The sequence below is a fragment of the Phalacrocorax aristotelis genome, chromosome 7 (genome assembly GCF_949628215.1).
Source record: "Phalacrocorax aristotelis chromosome 7, bGulAri2.1, whole genome shotgun sequence".
Taxonomy (NCBI): domain Eukaryota; kingdom Metazoa; phylum Chordata; class Aves; order Suliformes; family Phalacrocoracidae; genus Phalacrocorax; species Phalacrocorax aristotelis.
In genome coordinates this window covers 19,366,873-19,380,145 of record NC_134282.1, presented here as the reverse complement: position 1 = coordinate 19,380,145, position 13,273 = coordinate 19,366,873, and the positions used below count along the sequence as shown (strand labels likewise).

Sequence of the window (13,273 nt, the reverse complement as noted above, 5' to 3'; positions counted from 1 at the left end):
CCACACCTCCCAGCAGCTGGGGCCAAGCCTCGGCCCCCAGCCCTGGAGCCTTTGCCTTCTGCCCCCCTGGTGCTGTCCTGGTAGAGCCGGAGCTGCACGAGTCTGGACACCTCTTTTCCCTTTTGGACCCAGTGGGCTGTGAAGCAGGGGGGAAAAGGGCACAAACACTGGTTTTTAGGTTTTTGTTGGCGGTTTTTTTTGATATAACATTTATCAGGATCTGATGAGACAGGGCCAATACAGAAGTGGTCATTGTCACCTGGACAGCATCAACACAGTTGCAACATACACCCCACAGCAGCCGGACAGGGCCAGCTCTGCAAACACATAAACCTCATCAGATTTTTCCCAAGGGCTTATCCCCAGTGAAAGAATCATCCCAGGAGCCAGGTTTCCAGCCACCCTTCCTTCTCATGATGCCTCCCAGGGTGCCAGTACCTGGCAGGCTGGACCCTTTACCTCTGCAGAAATGGTGACTGAGCTCTCCTGCAAGCGCATGCCAGCAAATGGGACTGGCAGCTGCTGGCAGGCACTTGCAACGATTCCACCCTGAAGCTTGTGGCTGGGCTTTATATCCTAAGCCTGTTTCAAACTTTGCACTGGGAGAAGTGATTTGTCTGCAAATGTTATGTGGTTAAAATAAATGCAGAGAATTTTAATCCTGGGAATTTGGAAAGTAGGAGATTTAAAATAACAAAACCCTTTCATATGGCACTTAATCCGAAATTAGCTGGGTTTTAAGTTTTACGGCAGTAGCTGATCATTCCTCGGCCACTTCCCGCTTGGTGTGGGGAGGGGGGGTCCCCAGATCCCTGGGGCAGAAGGCAGCGGGGACTTCAGGACAGGCTCTCCCTGCCATGCCGTTCTGTGCAGTGCCAGGGCGGTGCCAGAGCAGTGACGGCACTCTTTTTTTGTTGACATGGAATGGATCTCCCACAGCTACTTAAGGTTTTAATTGCCCTGTGATTAAAGTTTTCATTACTAAGCAATTAGCACCTGAAATTTTAAGTGCTGAAGTGTTTAACTGCATCCTGAAGCTGCCAGAGGTGAGGGGTGGTGGATGTGGGTGGGACGGGAGAGGGTTTTGAAGTGGGGACCAGGAGTGGCAGGAGGTGGCCGCCTCGGCGGGGCCCAGCCAGGCTGGCACAGGCGCTGCTGGCCGCTCCGATCCCACTGGCAGCACCAAGCACCTGGCAGCTTGGGGAGGAGTGCCGGGAGGGGCGAGCACCCAGGGAGCCTGGGAAGGAGACAGGCTGGAGCCAGCACTGACCTGGTGGGAGACGTGCCGGCTGGGCAAGCTGGCACGTGGCGGTGCTCCCTGCCCTGGGAATGGGGTGACAGGGCTCCCTGGAGCCCCCCTTGCACTGGGGATGACATGGGGGACCCCCAAGCAGCCACAGAGCTGCCCCAGGTGCCTGCTCAGGTGTTGCCCTCCAGGTGCTGCCCTTTGGACAGGGGACATGGAGATGCCACTTGATGCCATGATAGCCACGCTTAAAGCAGTACCCAGCCCAGAAACAGAGGGGATCCCCCCACCCCAGCTTCCCGCATCCCTGGCACAGCTGTGCTCCTGGTGAGCCAGCAACAGAGGCCTCTTGCAGGGGTTTTTTCTCCCATCCACTCGTGCCACCCTTCAAAGACACGTCCCCTTATCTATCTCGTCATGATGCGCTCCTGGGGCTGGTTGCCTGGCGAGGAATGCACTCCCTTCTGTTTGTTTTACAACTCCTGCTGGGTAATTTCATTTGATGCCCCTTATACCTTCTGAGAAAATAGGAATAATTGTTCCCTAATCACCTTCTCCTTATTAAGCTACAGCTGAGGTTGCTGCATGCAAACGAGGTGAGGGGTGATGGGTGGACGCAGGGAGCAGGGTGCATTGGTGTGCCCCTGTGCATGGCCATGGTCTGACACACATCATGCATGTGCCGGTGTGATGTGGAACCGTCACCGGAGCACATCAGAGCTGTGTTTGGAAACAGGGTGTGAAAGTCAGGCTTGCTCCAGCGGGATGGGTTCTTGGGGCGGGAAATTTCTTGTGGAGAGAGGGCTGGGCTGGGAGGTTTGTCCTCTGAATATCCATGGCCATTGCTGCTTTTCAGGCTTTCCTTTCATCTCTTTTCAGCAGAACCTGCCGTCCTACCGCTCCCCATCTGTGGGGGAATGCCTCCTGGGGACACCACAGGCACCGCAGCTTTGCCGTGCAGGCTGGAGGGCTGTTCTAAGGCAGAGCATCACTAACTGAGGCCAGTGCTGCAGACACACTCCCCTGCGTGCCCCAAGGCCCTGCGTTTCACCTCTCTGCCCATCCCTGCCCACATCATGCTGACACAGTCCCTGTTGCAGCCTGCCCAGCTCCAGACCCCTCCCGAGGTGCCGGGGAGGTGTGTGTGGAGGGGACAGGGGCTGGGTGCGTGTGTGCAGGGCCATTGCAGGTTCAGGAGATGATTGGGTTTCTATGGGCATGCATGTGACATCACCCCGTCCCCCGGGGCCACAGCAGCGCCGTCCTCAAGCACCGAGTCCTTGCACAAGCAGACGGGTTGGCGTTACAGAGCCAGACCCTGCCAGCAAATACCACGCAGTTACCACAGTTATTTCCTATTGTGCAGGCGCCGGAGCTCTGCCAGCACTGCTCCCAGGGCCGCCCGCTGGCTGCAACACCCAGACAGCGACGCGGGGCTCCCCAGTCAGCTACCTGCGCCGCTGCTGGCCAGGCCCCAAAATCCTCAGCCCCCGGCCGGGACCATGCACAGCGCCTGCCTGCACCGGGGGAGCATGAGCCCCCAGGGAGAGGCCAACTGGTAGCACCAGCCCGGTGGGAGCAAGAGGGGGCTCATTAATTACAGCGTGTGGGGAGAGAGGGGATTATATGGAGCATCCTCCCCCCGCCCGCGCCTCCCCGCTCCCTGCTCCAGTTTCTCGTCCTTTTTCTGAAATAAATTCCTTTTGGGCTGAAATTTGCCAGGCATGGCTTGGCTCCAAGGGGAATTCTTGGGGAAAGTTTAAGTAAAATTGGTTCAGCCATTTTTAAGTTATTCAAGTGTGAATAAGCAATTTCCCCATGTGCTCTGTTCAGAAATTTTGTGCTTGGGTAACTTAGACCTCTGGAATCACAGAATAAACAAGGTGCCTGCATCTCACTAAGCCGGCAGGCTCTGGCTGCAGGGGTTGGTACGGCATCTCTGGCAGGGAGGATTTCCCTGGAGTGACTTCGCAGTGAGACAGCGCATCTCCCCACCCTGAGTCTGGCCCATGGTTAAGTTTCTTGGTGTCTCCATTAGCCCCCACTGCTCTCGTTACCCGCTGGCACAGCATCATACCCCAGCATATGTGTTAATGGTGCCGGCTGCACCACTCACTTCTCCGTTGCTCGTCTCCTTGAGTGACAGCATGTCCAAACCAATAATTTTTTGCTTCTTTGCTGAAACTTTGGTATTTTCTACCAGGGCAACACCCTTTCTGCTGCTTTGATCCCCAACTGTATCCTTTTACCTGGAGGGTGAAATACCCCACTTGCTGCTGCTTCTGTCCCTTGCTGAGATTTATCACAGTCCTACGCCATGTCCTGTCTTCAGTGAGCACACTGGCTCTCTTGAGCACGGCTTTTCCCGTCGTGGACTGTACCTGGTAGTGCTGGGGCACTGTGGCAGCCCTCAGGGAACAGCATCCTGGTGAGACTCCCCGCAGCTCCCAGGGCATGCCAGCATTCCTGCAACAGGAAACCGGAATGGATCATCTCCAAATTTTCAGCAGCCCAAGCAGAGGCCAGGCCTGTGCCACTCTCACTGGCCGGGGCTTGAGAAGCCAAATACTACTGTGTGTAGGAAGGAAAATGCTCATCCATGACCCTGGTGGGTTTGTGCAGCAGAAGGAGGAGGCAGCATGCACACACTCTGCATCTATCCGCAAGGCAGAGGCCGACCACAGCCAGCCCCGATAACCACCCAGATTCCCACTCCTGCCGAGTGCCACAGGGAAGGTGGCTGGGAGCACGGGCCTGCAGCCACCCTGCTTCACCAGTGCGGGGATGGGGTCCCGGCTTCACAGAGAGGGAGTTTCTGGGGCAGGTTTCTGGGGCGGGGAGCGCTGCAGCAAGGTGCTACTTGCAGATGGCAGGCTGCTGCGGTGAGGTCAGCCCAGATGGCTGTGCTGCAGGGTAAGGCTGCCCCGAGGGTGAAGCACCCAGCCATGCAAGCCCCCTACTCTGGACCTGCCGGAGCTCCCGGCCACCCTGGAGACCAGGGGCGTCAAAATGCCCCAAAATCAGGGAGTCGGAGGATTTTGCTCAGCCCTCAGCCAAGGCCAACCCTCCCCAGGCATCTGAGGAGGAGATCTGTGGTGTGGCCAGGAGGGCCGGGACAGGTTGCAGCCCGTGTCCCGCGCCCGGCACGGCAGGGATATGTCTGCTCTGAAGGAGGTGGCAATGCCTGCTCCAGCCACAGGGACAGTGTGTGTGGACCATGCTGAGGGAGCAGAGTCTGTCCCACACAGGATCCCAAAACGTCCCCATGGCAATGGGGTGAGAGAACGGGGAGAGGACTGAGGCACCCACAGAGGTGTGTGGAGGTTGGAGGCCGTAGCTGCGTGAGTGGTAGCCGGCACCATCTCCCAGGAGTGTGGTGAGGAAGGCATGCTGGAGGTGAGGGAAGGGGGCTCGGGGGGGATCACTGCGGGGGGATCACTGCAGGGTGTCACACTGGCCAGGATCCCAGCGCTCAGCCCTGTCACTGGGGTCGGAATCATGGTGCAGTGAGGACAGGAATAGGATGGGGTGGGATGTGATGGAATGGGACAGGATGGGGTGAGATGGGATCACACAGGGTGGGATCCATAAAATTATAGAATCATTAAGGTTGGAAAAGAACTCTAGGATCATCAAGTCCAACCGTCGACCGAACAGCACCATGCGTCCTAAACCATGCCCTGAAGTGGAACGTCTACATGTTTTTTGAACATCCTCAGGGATGGAGGTGCGTGAGATGATGGGATGGGACTGTAGAGGATAGGATGGCATTGGATGGCACAGATAAACCAGGCTGCTGGTGGTGGGGCACAGAGGGGCCCATGGGCCTGTCAACAGGCACACTAACAGGCTCACGCACTCACCCGCACCCCGTGGGGGGCAGGGCGGGGCAGGGCAGGCCCGAGACTGCGGGGCGGGCCGAGAGCGCGGCCCCTTTAAGAGCTCAGTTCCGCGGGCGACCGCTGGGTGGGGCGCGCTCTCCGCCCTGAGCCTCCCGCGCCGGGGGGCGTGGCCACCAGGGGAGCGCCGGGCAGTGCCCGCCCCTTCCAATTCATCTTTCTGCGTAGGCTCCTCCCCACTCCCTACCGCCGCCCAATGGACGGCACGCTGCCCGTCGCCAGGGGCGCCGGGTTGCCAGGGGCAGTGCTGATTGGCGGGCCGGCCCCGCCCCGCGCGGCTGAGCGGCCGCAGCGGCGGCGGCGGCGCCAGAGCGCGAGCGTGGCGCGGTGGCGAGAGGAGCCGCGCGTGGCGCCGAGCTCGGGACAGCGCGGCGGGGCCGCCCGCACCGCCCCCCGCCCCGCCATGGCCACCGCCCGACCGGGGGCCCCCCCGCCGCCGCTCCCCCTCCTCCTGCTCCTGCTGCTCCCCGGCGGCCGCCGCGCTCTGGAGGGTGAGTACCGGGCGGGCGTGCCCGCCTGCTGCACCGGGGCCCGTGCGACCGCGCACACACACACACGCACCCTCCGGGGTGTCCCCGGCCCACCGGGCCCCGTCGGCGTCCACCGGCTCGGATCGGTTCGACTCATCGCGCCGTGGGCGCCCAGTTGGCCCCGCGGGGAAGCTCGCCGCCGCAGCGCGCCCCAGCCCCGCTCCCAGCGCCCTCAGTAGGCTTCAGAGTCAACGCCCCGTGGAACCGAGCCCGGCGCAGCCAAGGCGCGGCGGCCGCGGCCGGCGGCCGCTGGCAGGGAGCGGCGCCTCGTTGGATACTCGGTTCACGTTCCGGGGCTTTTCGCCACGACGGAGAGGGCTGGAAAATTAATATTTCTTTCAGTGGAAGCTCACGGCGTGCCAGATCTGGTAGGGCCGCCGGAGGAGTGTCCGTGTGCCGTGTCCGGCTCCATCCCTTCCCTGGCGGAGCTCGCCGCGGCTGCCGCCTTAATCCCCGAGGCTTCGGCGTAGGACCGCCGGGGCGAGTCGCCACGCGTGTCGCATCCATCCCCGAGCGGGGCTGCGCTTCGCGGGTCGGCCGCCCCCGCGGGTGGGGGGGAGAAAGAGGGGAGGAGGGCAGCCCCCGCGCTCCGGTGAGCCGGGGACAGAAGGAGGGTGAATTGTTTCCCCCTCGGAGGGTGAATCGCGGGCCATGGGGCAGCGCCGTCGCCACCCGGGCTCCGAGTGAGAAAAACGGCTCCTGGACCCGCGGGGGACCCGGGGGAGCCCGGGGCGTCCCGGGGCGAGCGAGGCGGCCCACACAGAGGAGGACGAGGCCCGGGTCCGGGCGGGTTTTTGTCTCGGCACAAAAGTGTGCGCGGCTCCGGCCGGAGGCTGCGACGCTCCGGTGTCCGGTAACCGAACCCGCTGCCAGAGCGGCGGGAGGGGACCGGGTAGGGAGGGAAGAGAGAAAGCCCGGGCGGAGCGGAGCTGTCGGTGGCTCTAGGCCGGGGGGCGGCGGGGGCTTTTGTGTGCTCAGAGGCAGTTCTGTGCTCGGGCTTCCGCTGCCGCGGCCCCGCGGTGTGGGGTTTGGGCTGCGGCAACGGGGGGTGGCCGTGGGCAGGAGCCCTTCCACGGGCCGTGTGTACGGGCGACACGGTTGGGCTTCGTAGAAAGTTTTGGGGGGGAGGGGGTGTGCTTGTTGCCCATGTTTCTTTTAACGCTCCCTCCCTGCGAGTTTTTCTTCCCCTTTAAAGGGAAAAAAAAAAATCGTCCTCCTTTGTACGCCGGTGGAAACGAAGCTGCGGGCCTGCTCGGTGCGTGAGCTCCGGGCTGAGCGGGAGCCCCGCGGCAGGAGGGAAAGGGAGAAGCCTGTCTGCACCTAGCCATCTGCCGGGGACCGCCGGGCAGAGCTTGCCCCGGGGAGCCCTGACTACTGGAGGGGTGCAGGAGGGTGAAGCTGTGGGCAGGGAGCCTGGCGGGGCACCACGCCTGCGGGCAGCTCCCCACAACCCACTTCCCATCAGCAGTTTGGGAACCAGAGAAGGAAAGCCCGCGTGGGGGCTGGCAGCACCGGCGTGCATCGCCAAGGGACTGTCCCGCCGGTCCTCGGGGAGGCAGGGAGCCCTGGCCTCTGCCCCACCGCTGCCGCCACGGGACGGAGTGGTGTGAAGAGCCGGATGGAGAGAAAACAAACAGCTCCTGCTGAGGAGTGGCTGGGTTTTCTCAGCTTCTCGAGTGTGCAGAGGGGTCAGGGGCCAAACGCACCACCCGAGGAGGTCAGGGCACAGCTGGGTGCCAGCCCCATGGGACTGCTTTGGGGCGGGCTGGCTGGCAGCCGCCCAGCATGTTTGGAGCTGGCCCTGATTCCCCTAGGATTTTCTTTTTTTTTTTTTTTTTTCCCCTTTGCTTTTGTCCAAGCTGGAGGGAAAGTTGCAGCTGTGCCTGGAGAGGTTTCTGCCTTGCCCAGCGTTAGGAAGCCGTTGCTCATGTCGGGGTCAGCAAGATCCCGTGCTTCTGCTGCGCTGGGCATTTCTGGCCGTTCGCGACACTGTTGCCTGACGGGGACTGGCACGTTTGGGCGGTTAGCATGAATCTAGTGTGCACATTCATTCCGGTGTTTTAGTGCTGATCATAAATCTGGCATGGCCATAAATCTACACACACCTCCTGCAGATGACAACAGCAGCGAGCGGTCCCCAGACCCAGCTACCTTGCTGTCCCCTCTGAGGGGGCGTCGGGCCGGGCTTGCAGCCAGTGCCAAGCTAAGAGGGCACGGGCCTCTGAGGCTGGACAGCACTGCCCATTCCCGGAGGGATGGCGGAGAATTGGGTTTCTTTACAAGGCCCCACGGGGGTGGAGGGGAAAAGCCGCACTCAGCAGCAGCTCAGTGAGGGCTTTGTGCTGCCGAGGAGAAAATGGTTTCTCTCCAGATCCTGTAAGTGCGCTGGGTCTGTTTGAAGTCACAATGTGTTTTTCTTCTCCGGTTCAGCAGTCCCCGGGCTGGCTGCAGAAGGAATGCTCTATCCGGGGGCAACAGCGTATCCTTTCGCCAGTGCAGGGGTTGAAGCTGAGAAGCTTGTCCCGGCGGGGCTGTGGGAGCAGAGGCCCTGCGGGGAGTGGATGCAGTGAAATGGTGTGGGGAGACTGCTGCATTTGAGGCCCTTGCCAACCATCCAGGGATAAAACCCCAGGCTTCAAAATGCCCTGGCCCAAGGGAGCGTAGATGGCTGCAGGCTCTCTTTGCCATCACCCCAGGGCTGCGGGTGGGCTGGGACCATGACCTGCTCTCCAGAGGAGCTGCTCTGCCGGGTGTCTCATGCCTTTCTGGGCATGGGACTCTGTTTAAAGTTGGGTTTTCCTGCACGCTCCCCCATGAAACCCCCGTGTGGAGGCATCGCATTGCTGTGCATAGCCCCAAGCCAGCTCGGGCTCTAGTGAAAAACCCAAACTCTAAAGCAGGAGGATTTCGGCGGGGGGGTTTCCACATCTGGGTTCTGCCTGTTCGCAGCTCCCAGACCCCCGCCAGGCGTTACACAGGCTGACCACGCTCCTCTCTGCACCGACAAACCCCTGCTTAATTGATCCCTGTACTGGAACTGCCAGGTATTTTCTTGGCAGGGAGATTTGCTTTCCGTTTAATTACTTTTCACTGAAATGGCATGTTTCTCGGCAGGGTGATGGGGGGAAGTTAGTCCTGCTGTTTTATTGATGCTTGGGGTAGGGCTGTGAGCAAAGGCAGGTTGTGGGGCTCCACAGTATTCGCTGGATTCATTAAACCTCCCATTCCTTGCTAAAAACTCTGCTTGAGGAAGCCCACTCTGTCTGTGCTCCCGAGGCAGGGAGGAGAAGGGCTTTCCTTTGTGTCAAGTGGAGCATGCGGAGAGCCAGGGAGAGGGAAAACTTGCAGCACTGGGGTCTGTCCGCAGCCCCACGTTTCTCCCTGGCATATGGCTCAGCCAGTGAGGCTGCGGCTGCCAGGCCATGCCCGGCCAGTGTTCACGATTGAGAATAGCGGCCTCTGGTTTTTAAGGAATGAACCGAAACTCCTTGTTTTGTTGTGATGACTTACTGTGAGAGATATTTGGGGAAACCAGTTTGTTGCATTTTCTTTCCGTGAGCCGTTTGCTGCTGCCACTGGAGCAGGGGAGCTTGGCGTTTAATTAAAACAGCCCGAGCAATCTGAATCACAGACTTGCATGTTTTTAAAATTGTAGCTGTTCCTGTTGTGCTGAGTCAAACTGGTTTGTCAGGATTAAGCGTCTCTGCCTGGGAGCCGCACTGGGGGAAGGGTACCACAGCCCTGGGGTCAGGATCCCCGTTCTGAGGTGGCAGGGTGGGTGCCAGCCTCCCACCCCAAGGAGCCCCCCTGGAAAGGGGGACTGTCTTCATGGGCTGTGGTCAGCTGGTGGCTGCCATTGCCCTGAGCTTCCCTGGGGTTGAAGCCATGATGAGTTGGTGGCACTTCGGGAATGGGTGCGTTCCCAAGCAAAGCATTTGGGGGGTGGTGGGGTTGGGGGTGCCCCTCTGTTGCTGTGAAGCCCCTTACATGGAGCTGGGCACGCCCCTGCGCCCCTGGGGGTGAGCTGCCATCTTGAAGGCCAAGCAGTGTTTTACAGTGGCACTCCCACCTGCTGGGACGGTCCCATTTGAATTTATGTGTTGTTTTTTTGTTGTTGTTGTTGCTCCTCACAAATCAGTCCTGTACTCGGGCTGGGGCAGGGCACAGGCCATCCCTTCGTGGAGCAAGCCCCTGTGCAGACCCCATGGGGACACACGGAGAGCCATTTTGTACAGCCGGAGGGTAGCCTGCCTGCAGAGGGCCAGGCTTGGCGAGGCCTCATCCTCCCATGCTTGAGCTTCAGCATGGCCCACCCTCAGCGCAACCATCAAGGCCTTGTGGGGCCGAGCTCAGGAGTGGGGCTGAGTCCCCTTCCCGCAGGGGCACCATTTCCAGAGGGGTTGCAGCCTTCCCCTGGCGCCTGCTTTCCCCTCAGCACAGCCGAGCCTGCTGGCCCACGCTCCCTGAGGCAGGAGGGAGTGAGCCCTGAGCCAGCTTCGCATGGCCGCCCCTCTGAGGAGGAAAGGGAGCCATCTTGGGAAGCGGCAGGAGCGCGGCAGCAGTGCTGAGCGCCGGCCCCGCGCAGAGAGCGTTCGCGCGTGCCAGCGTGTGCTGGCCAGGGGTCCCAGGCTGGTGAGGGGGAAGGATTGCTGGGGGGGGTCCTTTTTATTTTAGTTTTGCCCATCGCTAAGCTCCATGCTGCTGGGGCCTGGCGTTTCTCACGCATGTGGCAGGAGCTGTTGACAAACACCTGTTTCCCGGCCCCCTCCCCAGGAATGCCCTGGGGGCCCTGCAGGGGCTGGGATGCCGGGTGGGGGGGGAGGAAACGAACACAGCCGGGACGCCACCTCCCTGGGTCCCTGGCCCCTCCCAGGGGAGTCCTCCCCAGGGGCTTTCCTGTCTGGTGGCTACAGCAGGGAGAGATTTCGGCCTCCCTGTTCCTCTTTGAGGTGTGGCTGTAGCACATGGCTGCTGAAACCCGTCCCGAGGAGGGAACACCGGCCCCCCCCAGCCGGTCCTGCTTGTCCTTTGGGCGCTCAGCACCCGCCCAGCGAGGGCTGGGGTGCGGGAGGGACCGAGCGGGGAGGGGGGTGCTCGGCAGGCGCGCATGCACACGCGGCGTGCGATCCAAGGCCTTTTTTTATTAATGAGAAAAATGTGCAGGGCTTGAACGATCGCCAGGAACAGATTTATTCTAGTTCCCCAGAAATTAAACTGAAATGAAGGAGCGAGTCAGCCTGGCCCGGCACCCCCTCCTGACTCTGTGCTTGTTTTAACTCCAGAAGAATCTGACTTTGGGGGTGGGGGAGGTGGGGAAGGGGGGGAGATATTTGGGTTTAAGCAGTTCCAGATGGATTTGGTGCTTGAGGAGAGCCGAGGAAGCGAACAGAGAGCAGCGCAGAGATTTGGGTAACTGCCCCAGGCAGGAGAGAGGAGGGAGATCTTGGCAGAAACTCCTGCTCTGCGCAGCCGGGATGGGATGGAGCTTGGCAGCCAACCCGCCCCGTCTGTGGGGCGAACCTTTGGATGTGTAGCAAGTAACCTTTTTTGGGGAGGGGTGGGGTTTTTGTTTTTTTTCTTTAAAATATTATTACTCCTTCCCTGGGCTCTTTCCAAAAGTACAACCTGGAAAAAAATGGAGCTGGAGGGGGGAGAGGGGCCTTTTGGATCTCAGCTGGCCACAAATGGTTGCCCCACAGAGGCAAGCCTGTAACACTGACCGCATTCCCTTCCATCCCCTGGGGACTTCAGGGCTCTCCATCCACCTGCGCCAGCCTGCCTCAGCCTGGTGGCCCCGTGAAGCCATGGCCACAGGGCAATGGGGCCGCAGAGGGAGGTGCAGTGTCCCTGTCATAGCAGGGCCTGGAAACGAAGGCGGCTTTGCAGGCTGATTTGCTGCCTACATCCTGGTTGATGGCATTCGTGGCTTGATCAGGTCTGGTGTCTCCCAGTCGGATGAGTTATTTCTGTGGCAGTGGAGGGCGGCTGCATGGCCATTCCTGCTGGGGATGGTGACCTATAAATCTCTCCTGTCTGCTGGCTGTAGAGCTCCTGCCTGCCCGGTGCGGCTGGTCACATTGTCCCCATGGTGGAGAGCTGCAACGGGCAGCCCCTTCCCCTGGGTCAGGCAGGGACATACCTGTCCCAAGCAGGCGGCAGTTGTTTTAAGGCCAGCAGGGTGTCTGGCAGCAGGCAGGGCTGAGAGGCTGTATGTGGGGTCTGTCCATTCCCCTTGCCTGCTGCCTGGCAGAGCGAAATTGGCTTTTCCCCCTGGGGAAGCCAAAGCAGCGAGCACCAGGGCGCATCTACCACATGGGCAGGAATGGCAGCTCTTCCCCAGCTGAGCTGACCCCAGTGTGGCACACCAGGCTCTGACATCCGAAATCCCTGCGGTATTAATAGAACTGTAATTGCAGTGCAGGGCTGGACTCAGGCAGCTGGCTCGCGTCCTTTCCCGGCATCAGTACAGCCTTTCTGCGGGACCAGGTCCTGGCAGGGCTCAGGCAGTGGGCTGCACGTGTTCTTGGCGTACGATTGCAGGGCAGGAGCCTGCCATCCTGCAAAAGCCCCAGGTTGCAAGTACTGTGCTTTGGATGGGGGGTCGCATGCAAGGCAGGCGCTGGAACCCAGCTTGGCATGGCCCTGCTTGTAAAATGGCAGAAATCTGCCCTCCCTGGCTCAACCCGGTGCGTGACCGGGAGGAAAGAAACACCAGTCCCTCCCCACATCCTGGGCGCTGCCACTTGATCTGCTTTTTGCAGGGCTGGCACCTGTCCCCTCTCACATGCTTCAGTCTGTCTCTCGGCCATCAGGAAACAGCTCCTGGTGAGGAGCACGCGGCCGGAAAACCCTCTTCAGCCAGTTAGCGGTCGACCGGTGGGAGATGGGGCAAGGCTGAAGGGAGGGAGCATTCCCATCCCCCTCCGTCCCACGTGCCTGGCAGCTCCCGGTCATCCAGGAGCTGGATCTGGCGCATCCAGAAGGTGCAGGGTATTGGGGTCAGGTGGGGGGGACTGTGAGGGAGATGCAGCTGGCCGATGGCTTGGAGCCATGGAGCTGTGTCCCCACGTGAGGTGGTTATACCCCAGTGCAGGTGTGGGATTGGGAAATGGAGGATGCATCCTTGGAGCATCCTTGGAATTGGCGTCTTGGTCTCTTCTGTGAGCTTATCATGGTGCCGGGACTGGCAATGGTCCCCATCCTTGGCCAGGCTGTCTGGGGCAGGGACTGCTTGCCCTTGTGCGTGCGTGTATGGTGTGTACAAAGGGGCCTTAATCTCAGTTGGGGCCTCTGGGCCCTGCCATAATGCAGAAATAATGAGTCTATTATTAAGTGCCCACAGTACTTCTTCACTCTGGTGGCTCGCCTCCAGCAGCAGGCAGAACCTGCCCCGCTTGAAGTGGATGTGTCATCATTTGCCTCAGCAAATCCGATCCCCTTTGATGATGGGCCAAACGCCCTTGGCACAAAGGGCCACAGCTGTGATACAGGCCCCCCCTTACCCCCCCATCCCTTTGTTCCCAGTTCGTTGGCAAGTTGTTGGCTCACCCTGGACCTGAGGCAAGTGTGCATTGGTGGGCATAGGCAAATGGAGCCCC

The 13,273-nt window shown here is 60.5% G+C and overlaps 1 protein-coding gene across 2 annotated transcripts in view; it reads left to right on the top strand.

Annotated features, from left to right (window-relative positions):
* The first annotated feature begins 5,455 nt into the window (after positions 1-5,455).
* EPHB3 (EPH receptor B3) overlaps positions 5,456-13,273 on the top strand; it is a 28,258-nt gene continuing 20,440 nt past the window's right edge. For both annotated transcript variants that reach the window (XM_075099188.1, XM_075099187.1), the window contains exon 1: positions 5,456-5,636. In XM_075099188.1, coding sequence (XP_074955289.1) covers positions 5,549-5,636 — 88 coding nt within the window. In that variant the 5' untranslated portion in view covers positions 5,456-5,548. The remainder of the gene's footprint in view (positions 5,637-13,273) is intronic.